Source organism: Montipora foliosa, chromosome 13 (genome assembly GCF_036669935.1).
Source record: "Montipora foliosa isolate CH-2021 chromosome 13, ASM3666993v2, whole genome shotgun sequence".
NCBI lineage: Eukaryota > Metazoa > Cnidaria > Anthozoa > Scleractinia > Acroporidae > Montipora > Montipora foliosa.
In genome coordinates, this window is record NC_090881.1 from 36,552,692 (window position 1) to 36,562,691 (window position 10,000).

Sequence of the window (10,000 nt, forward strand, 5' to 3'; positions counted from 1 at the left end):
AGATGACCTTGGAATTGTGGCTGTTAAAATTCCAAAAGGTAAAACAAAGTGAGGAAATATACGGAGTTAAAGATAACCCTCTTGCGGGGTCTCATTTTAATAAAGCCTATGTTACACTAAGCAATTTTTCAGGCAACTTGTCTCGCAAATTTGCCGAGTGTAACAGAGGCTTTAATGTCCAATACATATGCATAAAGAAATTCCTGGCACTTTCCCTACACATCACAAAATGTCACAAAGTGTCTTCTTCTCATGCACTACTTTTTTGTTTTAGCCTAGCTCTGGTTAATTTAAGGCATTGTTTGTTTGGGTCTGTTTGTGACGTCTATGCCAAGGAATGTGAATCTGATTGTCGCTGTATCAGAGGGTACCACATATGTGCATATTAATCATAACCATTACAATTTTCTCAAATTTGATTGGTCCATTAACTGCTTTATTTTTGACTAATTATTGTGTAGGGTTGTAATCGGACGCTGAAATCGGACAGTTGGCTGCAATCGGACAGTTACATCAGTCAATCACATTAAGTGCTCTCAGCTTAATCCACCAATCACAGTATTTATCACAATAACCATAGCAACAACCACCTACCCTACCTAACTGGGGATTTTCCAAAATGGACGAATTTGTAACATTAGACGGTGAAAAAGGAATGCATTTGTTTTCTCAGAAATTGTAATGGTTATGGTTAATTGGTAACATGACTTCGTGTCGTCCAATTCGGTCATCCAGTAATCATACTCGTGATTAAAGAAATCGGACTCCCGCTACCAGGTCGTCCTATTGTGTTAATCGCTCGTATGATTTATGACCGAATCGAACTCCACTTAGTCCTGTTACCATCATTAATTGACGGTTACGTGAGCAAATACTAAAATCTGTGCACAGCTTAAACTTGTCGGATGAAGTTATCTGTGGCCTGGGTTTTCAGTTCTACAAGTTCGCCCGGTATATGGTGTGAACTAAGCCTGACTCTATCGTTATTGTGTTAGTCAAAGCAACAGAGTCCAACAAAGAAGATCTTTTGGCGGAGTATGAACTTATGAAGCAGCTTCAACATCCTAATATTATACGATTGATGGGAGGCGTGACGCTGTCAGGTAAGCTTTGTTGTTGAAAGTAGTTAGATTATAGGCGTGGTAACTCACCTTGTTTGACAAAGTATGTTTTGGACATTAGCAGGTCAAGGGCCGGTTGCTCGAAGTCTGGCTAACGGCGCTAACCGTTGGTAAAGAGGTGTCAAAACCTATAGGTTTCCATGGTATTCATGCAACGGAGGTTAGCGCTAACCATGCTTCGAGCAATTCCGGGTAGGAAGTCAAACTAAGGTAAAATGAATTACCACCAGTTTTTAATTAGATGAAGAGGACGATGATGTCAATGGATATTGTGGTGATGATGATGATGATAATGATAAGTGATGACGAAAATTATTTGGGTGATGTGATGACGACGACAACGACGACTATGACGATGATGACGACGACGACGACGAAGACGGCAACGACAATTACGACGACTAAGGCGACAGTGACGATGACGATCATGACGGCGACGAAGGGGACAACGAATTTGACAGCCTCGAAGACGATGACGATGATGACGACAACGAATTTGACAGTGACGATGACGACGACGAAGACGAAGATGACGATGACGATAATGACGACGACGAAGACGAAAACGACGATGATGACGACAAAGAAGGTTATAATGACGAATTACGATGATGACGAAAATTGTCGCTAGAAAAGGAGTACCATAATAATAATAATAATAATAATAATAATAATAATAATAATAATAATAATCACTTTATTTGCATAATAAAAATATTTACAAAAATTAAAATATCTCCAAAGGTAAGAACTATAAATTTACGAGCAATATAGATATTTCTCTGTTTAAAACTGTTTTAAAACTTCCAAATAAATAAATAAACATTTCTATAGCGCCGTATTCTAGAGCTCTAAGGCGCTTTACAATAAAATGTCAAAAAGGAGTAACTTAGTAAATTATAAATTCAAATACAAACTACAAATTAAAATAGCGCTTAAAAAGATAAGTTTTAAGATTGCTTTTAAAAGAAGTAAGATTTGGACTACATTTTACATTTTCTGGAAGATTATTCCAAAGATTTAGGAGCGCAAACCGAAAAAGCACGATCACCATAAAATTTTAACCTCGATCTAGGTGTCACCATTTAAAACTTTGCTTCTTGCTCCGAGTAACGGGTGACGACGACGACAAATATGACGAAGATGACGGTGACGACTAAAACGATTCAAAATAATATTTTCGAGCCTCTTTTGTTTGTACCGCCAACCAAAGGAATGTGCCTATATGTTAGCAAACTGGAAATTCAATCATCTTCATCCTCACCCACTTTATGGTCATCATCATCTCTCTGTCTCCCATGGAGAACAGAGAGTTGATAATTTAATTCCTTTTGTCCTAATCATGACTTCTTCCTGCCACGATCCCCTTTTCTTCCGTTGTTCCTCCTTGGGGTATCGTCTTTCTACCTTATCTTATCCTTATTTATTGCCGTACGGATAAATGCCTGATCACTATAAAATTGATCAAGTCACATGTCATGTGACATTTGACCCGATCAGCCTCGTTCTAGATCTCCAGGAGATTCTAACTCCCTTGTGTAAGGCCCGTTTGTGAGATCTGATATAAACTTCCTTCCATACCCATCTCGTGAACCAGTTTGGATCTCTGTCCAAAATTAGTATCTCATCGATGTGAACGACAAACGAGCGGCTTTCCTTATTGTTGGACGTAGGTGGTAAAATGCTTAGACTTAGCAGGACACTTTGTTTTGGATATCAAAATCGTTAGTTACGTGCATTTCGGGATATTTAACAGTTAGACCCTTCGCCCGCAAGGGCTACGGGTCAATAGCCCATGAGGCGAAGCCGAATGGGCTATTGACCCGTGGCCATGGAGGGCGAAGGGTCTAATTGTTTTAGTATCACCCAACTGATAAAGTTAGGAAATGTAATTTGAAGAAATATTTATTTCGGAATAAAACGAAAGAAAGGGTCACGCTTTTCGCTACCCGAGGACTATTGCTAATAATCCTCTAGTAGCGTAGCCAATTAAAATGCAGGATTTGCATCAGTCCATTAGTTGGGTGATACTGAAAGTATATAGTTATCTTTGATAACTAGAGTGAAAGTGACCCCGAAAACAAGTTCCTCTTGGCCAAATAGCCCTGCTATGCTAATTTAGTACCCGCGCCCTTTGTTTAAGCACCTATGCCGAGTACAACATCAGTCTCGTCCCCGAAGTCCGCTTTTCTTTTGTTTAGCACCAATAACACGGACTTTGGCCACTTCCAAGGAAGGAAGTACACAAATCACAGTTTTCCGCCTCGTCTACGCATGTTCAGAAATTTGAAACAACAGTGGCTGTCAACGGTTACAAAAATGGACCTTCACAACGACTGTGCATTTGAAAGTGGCCAGAGTCCGTGTTCTTGGTGCTGACCGAAAGAAAAGCAGATTCTGGGAAAGATATTGAGTACTACCTGTGACCCACCACAGACACATGGTCTTGAACAACAACTGTTTCAAACGTTCTAGATATCATTACTGAGGCTTTTAACTTATCTTAATTATTTTAAAACTCTGCAGATCCTATCATGGTAATGTTCGAGTATATTCCATACGGTGATTTGCTCGGATTTCTGAAAAGGAGTCGAGGTCTTGATGACCAATATTTCAACGACCCTGACATAAAACCGACCAGTTCCCTTACATCAGAGCAGCTTTTGAAGTTTGCTGGGGAAATTGCTGATGGTATGGCATATTTGGAAGCGAGGAAGGTATCTAGGAATTCTGTTGAATATTCTGTTTCGAAACGCAGGATTGCTCAATAAAATGGCATAATTAGAGTCGTAGTACTTAATTGATAAATAGGAACTTTTAGATCGGAGGGCGAGGTAGACTTCCAGAACAAGTTTTCCGTACTGAGCAGGCGCATAAGGTTTGGAGGCAATCTCGTCCCCAGAGGTGCAATCCTTTTGGTCAGCACCAAGGATACGAACCTCTGGTCGAATCCAAATTGTGGCCATCTCTGATTGGCTCGTAAAAACAACGCAGAAAGAGGACCGGGCGTGGTTTTGGAGGGCGCGAAATACGAATATCAAACAACTTCAGAATATCCGGCTTCATCTTATTTTGTTTTTTTTCCAGGCGGCAACGTCGACTTTGGCCGCGGAAGATTTTCATCACCCAGGATACAACTTAACCCAAAATTCAAATCCTAAAATGATGTCTTTCGATGAGAGACAACACATTTTAAAGGTTGATACTCTGCTTCTTTCAGAGCAAACTCAGCCTTCCCTAACTTTTCTAGAGCGAAGTCCAACGCACAATGAAAGTTTGCATTTTGTCGACCATTTAAGTCGACCATTTGTCATCAAACTTCACCCGGGCACAGACAAAGCAGAACCAGGATTTGGTGGCTCTGGTTTTGCATTCTTCCAGAGCCTCCCGCACCCTTTCAGCTGGACAAGAGTAACGGATGCTCTGCGAACGCGATTGGTTTAGAGCCGACATTTTTCGAAGTGCGCGTGCTCAGAACTGAAAACTTTTACTAAACTTCCCGAATATTAAAGAAACTTTTCAGACAACAAATCTCTCTACAATTTCTCGTGAAATTACCACTTCGTTTCACAGTTACTAGGGTGGATATTCGAGGTTGCTGTGAATGTAAAACTGTTTAATATGTTTTAACGAAACAGAAAACGTAGATTTTCGAAAACGCAGTAGTGTGTAGGAGACTTCAATGTATTTTATATTATTTATTATCTAATTCGCTCTTGACGATTCGCTTTGTTGGTTTCGTCATATCAGCCATTTTGGTGTACAAAACAAAACATTCAAAGGACTCATCGTGCAGAACTTGGTAATTTATTTGTACCGTGACATGGCCATCTCAGCACGTGAATGCAAACAAGCAATTAAAGCGAAAGTACACTATGATTATTTACATTTTGCCATATTCTGTTAAAGACATTTCAGGACATGAATACACAATGGAAAAGTTGAATGGCGATGGAATTGAAAGAACAATTTTCCTTTTTTCCACACGTTTTACCGTAGAGAACAATACGGATCAAAGAATTCTAGACATAAAAACGACTGAGTACAGATTGGGGAATATTCCATCATTTCAGGCGCTACAGTTCCTTGACAATACGATCAGTGTGTGCGTCTACATTAAAAAAAAATATATATGGACCCCCACAACGGTCGGTGCTGGCAAAAGTACGCTTGAATCGTATTTTAATCATGCTGACTTCGCTCATGCGCACGTGTCGAGACATGCAAGTAATTGGATGCAAGGAGATTTCAATAAGCACTGCAGAGTGTTCCCCTTTCTCTTCATCAATCGTTGATGAAAATTCATACAATGGACATCACAAATTAAAGTGTCCACTTAACTCTGCTTCTTAAGAGGGGTGGCACTTAACTACCAAAACCGTTGCTATGGACTCCTCCAAATAGTCATTTCTCGAGTCCCTTTAACTCTACAGTTATCCTTTTTTGCTAAGTGTTTTCTATTTAACATTTCTGTGTCTGGTTCGACTCACAACCACATTTGGTAAATCGCGCGACCAAAACAGAAATTCCTAAAAACTCAGCGAGTTAACCATGTTTTTCACAAATTTTTTAGTGCAACAGTATGAGAACATTCTAACACAAAATCTGAGCCATGGATTTTAAAAAGGTTATTTTTTCAAAAAAAATTTGACGTCATAAGGCCCTCCTTTGATACACTTTTCAAAATATCACTTCCATTTTTTTCTGCAAATAGAAATTCCATGCTACAGTTTACGAAAAATGATGGGATGGTTTCCATCCGATGAAAAAACCGCCTTTTCGTTTCGTTTCCTGTGAGTTTTTGGATGTTTTTCTCTGAAACGTACGACAGAGGACTGCGACTAGTTGCGTATGCGCGTTCTGATTGAAGTGATGTCAGACTTCCATTGGAAAAGTGACTTCAAAGAACCATTCAGTGCAAACCTTTTGGTAGGACTCTTGACTAAAAATCTTTCTTAGCAACCATTGTCTTTCTGTAGTTAAGAGCCACCCACCTTAACCCAATTTAAAAATAAGACTAATACTAACATTATTGTTGGAGATATGTAGCAAATGCTAAGACTTCAAGGGGCACTTTGTTTTGGATATCAAAATTGGATATTTGACGCATCATTACTTCAAATTTTTGTCTCTGTAGATAATTCACCGAGACTTGGCAGCCAGGAATGTGCTTGTAGGAGAAGAAGAAACATGTAAAATCACTGATTTTGGAATGGCAAGAGACGTGCAGCAAAATGATATCTATTTTAAACGATCGAGGGTATGTGTAAGGTTTCTGCTCACCACCGGTTGTTCGCAAGGGAAGTGTACACTTTAAGCTCTGCAGTTACGAAAAAGTCAATTTTTTTTAAATCACGTGTTCATCTAAAATTTGTCTAAGTAAAAATAGATCTTTTGGCCATTTTCGCAGTCTTATTTTCTGTCGTATGACAGAAAATTGTATGACGTCATAATGATGTCTTTGTGGCTGAAAATTATTGCATTAAGGTGGGCTCGATTGACCCTATTCCAGAATAAGAATACGTGGTGTGGTGATTTAATCGGTATGTTTGGTGTTCTGAAGCAACAAGGATAATAAAGTTGTATTTGAAAGAGAATTTTAGCAGGCGGTTGACAATTTTAATGTAAATCTCCGTAAAAACGAAGAATTTCTAACTTCTATTCCATGTATTCCTATTCCCGAGTACGGTCGATCAAACGAGGTTGAAAGACACTTTTCTCAATTAATTTTGAAACTTCAGCAGTAAAAGTCAACTTTAACTTTAATCAGAGCTGAAATAAATTTAATAGTCAGCTCTAATGCTTGCGTTAATGTGATGCGAGAGAGAGAATATCTTCCAGCTGACTTCTGAAAGAGCTTTGCCACTGATTTATCGCATCAATTTGTAACAAGTGAAATTTTATTTGCAGGGTCGGTTACCAGTAAAGTGGACTGCAATAGAGTCGTTACTTTATGGGATATGCACAACACAAAGTGATGTGTGAGTATGCCAAACATCAACCTCCTTCTCATGGCGAATGGAGGAAAACTTAGTGGTGAACCTCGACCCCAGAACGAGTGTGCGACAACTGTTCACCTTCGTTACCAGGACGAGGTTACGAGCAGTGTCCTATCCATCATAATCCATTGTTACGTGATTTAATTTCGTCAGCGAAAAACAATTTTCTCCATCATGGTGATAGAGATCTTGTGGTCGCTCACCTCGCCAGAAGCTCCTCCTAAATTAGCTATTCCATTGCTGTAACAAGCTTTTTTTTTTTTTTTTTCTTTTTTTTTTTTTTTTACCTAAATGGAGAATTGATCCTTGCTCTTATCCAATGGACAATTTAAGCAATTCTCTTAGAGACACCTGATCTCTGCGATGCCAGTGGCACTGCTCTACCAACTGAGCTATGAAGCCATCCAGTTTCGAGCAGGTCAATTTGTTGGGCTTACTGTGTTCCCGTGCAAGGACTCGATGAAATCAGAGTAATCATAATTAGACTAATTCTTGTATTCTGTTCTGACTCTATTTTCAGTTGGAGCTATGGTATTGTCCTTTACGAAATTTTCACTATTGGTAAGTTGATGTTATGGTAACTTCTTTGTTCTGTCTTTATGTTACCATTATGTTCTTGGATTTTGCATTTGTTTCAATTTAAAAACATATGTAAGTAGTTACACTTCCTTTAGGCTATTTGTCTTGGTTTAGTTGTATCAAAGGAATTGATAAAGCTCGAGCTGTCGCACTTTTATTAAATGGCTCACGTTTCGGGCGTTAGCCCTTCATCACAGCGAAGTTGTCTTTGCGAAGTTTCTTACTCTTTATGATGTATAATATTGGGCGTTTAGCGACACACAGTTCATTACAGCGATAGAAAAGATGCGGTACCCTGTTTTGTCTTGCATGTCATTAGCGACCTTCACATTAGAGTACAAGCTCTCAGTTCTGAGCACACGCAATTCAAAACATTTCAGTCTTCAAACGTACTCCGCGTACTCAGTACAAATAACTCGTAGTCGTTCTCCTACTCCAATCCGAGGGTCGCTATTCTCCTCTGAGAAGGAACAACTTTAAACTCAATTTTCATTGTCAAAAGTGCAAATGGCGCAGTTTTAGACTCAAAGAATTCTGGCAAATCCATTTGCAAAGTGCTTATGTTGTATCTATCCTTATTATGTACTCAACATAGGACCCCGTTTCTGATTGGTCAATGACGAATGGCATGAATAGTTTGCAATAGAGGTTATATAGCGCAATACGGAAGTTGCTATGGAAACACAGAGATGAAGTAATTTTGTTGAATATTAAGTGAATAAAAAATAGCATTTATGGTCACTCGTGATGCTTTGAAAGTTCTCAAATTTCACTCGATTGAGATCATTCAAAACATCACTCATTCCCATAAATCCCAAAATGCACTCGTGTTCATACGATTTCCTCGAAACATTAAATATGAGCGAGTATTTACCTTACTCGAGCCACTTCAAATCCCTCAAATATGAAATGCGTAGGATTTATGAGGTGACAGTCATCTCTCAGCAGAGGTGCCGTGTCAACTCTGTCATGGCACAACAGCTTGGAGAAACATTGCAGATATGTGCAGACCAATCTGGAATTGAATATTAGGAGGGCACATGGCAAGCAAGCAGGCAGAATTTAGGAGGAAAGCGCAACCAGTATTTTAACAATTCCTAGAGTCTGTTAACCACAAAATGTGAAAAAAAAAAGTGCCAATGGATGTTTTCACATTACTTTTAAGGTGGTAAACCTTATCCAGATATTCAAGGTCATCGGATTCCTTATATGTTAAAGGATAACTACCGAATGCCTCAACCAGTACACTTGGATGATGAAATGTAAGTGACTGTTTGATCTCGATTGTTTGCTTATGTGTTTGTCCAACTTATCTTTGCCATCCTTTGGCCAGTAAGGCGCGCAGTTACGCTTTGCAATTTTTCGTACAAATTTTCACGCAACGGAATCTACGCCTGTTTAGTCCTGCCTACACGTTGTAACATTGTTAGAAGAACACGTCTCATCAATGTTATAATAACGCTTCTAACAAAGTTGGATACGCATATAACATTGTTGGAAACACGTCTCTTTAGTCACGCAACCTAATGATGGCGTATGTTTTGTCTGTGTTTTGGAGACTGGGCCCTTGATTCTGATTGGTCTTTGCAATAAAACATTGTTGAAAGGGCCGCTACACGTTTCAATATTTGTTGTATGTTGAAAGAAATGTTTGATTGATTTTCTGGATTGATCTTTCTTCAGCTATGCCCTGATGTGCGAGTGTTGGCAAAACGATCCAAATGATCGACCAACATTCGAAGCCATCAGCTCTACAATCAGGAGATTGCAGCGATGTCATAAGGTCAGAATCGTTTAATTTCATTTTTAAGAAAGCAACCTCTGTAAGGAAATCACATCTATAATTTTATCAAGGCTCTCGGGATTATTATTATTATTTTTTGTTTTTGTTTTTGTTTTTTTGTTGCTTTACGGTTGTATCAAGACCTTCCCCCGGGGTAGTTTGCCTTCCTCTAAAGATTTTAAAAAGGTCTTGTCAGAAATTGAATTATTAGTAACACTAACATAATTTATGTGTCGGGAAGAGGTCACGTGAAGAGAGGAACATTGCCGACTATCAGATATTGATTTTCGTGGTTACAGAGGACTGGAGCAGCCTGAGTGTCGCGTAATACCACGAGAAACTGTGAACAGATAGATTATTTTGTCACCACTGAAAATAAACACATAAAAATTATTTACAAGTATTTTTACCGCTCTAAAAGTTGGCTTTTTTTCATTTATTTGGACTAGATGGTTTCAAACGATTGTCATTGTAAATTTAAATTGGATATATCGTCCTGCTTAAATCCATTTGATAAA

General features: G+C 38.8%; 1 protein-coding gene across 1 annotated transcript in view; it reads left to right on the forward strand.

Moving 5' to 3' along the window:
* Positions 1–10,000, forward strand: part of LOC137982699 (proto-oncogene tyrosine-protein kinase receptor Ret-like) — a 33,072-nt gene that overhangs the window by 18,389 nt on the left and 4,683 nt on the right. Inside the window, exons 9-16 of the mRNA XM_068829835.1 lie at positions 1–38; positions 996–1,103; positions 3,648–3,838; positions 6,259–6,381; positions 7,032–7,102; positions 7,641–7,681; positions 8,865–8,961; positions 9,383–9,482. The exon at positions 1–38 is cut by the window's left edge and continues 158 nt beyond it. Of these exons, the coding sequence (XP_068685936.1) occupies positions 1–38; positions 996–1,103; positions 3,648–3,838; positions 6,259–6,381; positions 7,032–7,102; positions 7,641–7,681; positions 8,865–8,961; positions 9,383–9,482 (769 nt within the window). The remainder of the gene's footprint in view (positions 39–995; positions 1,104–3,647; positions 3,839–6,258; positions 6,382–7,031; positions 7,103–7,640; positions 7,682–8,864; positions 8,962–9,382; positions 9,483–10,000) is intronic.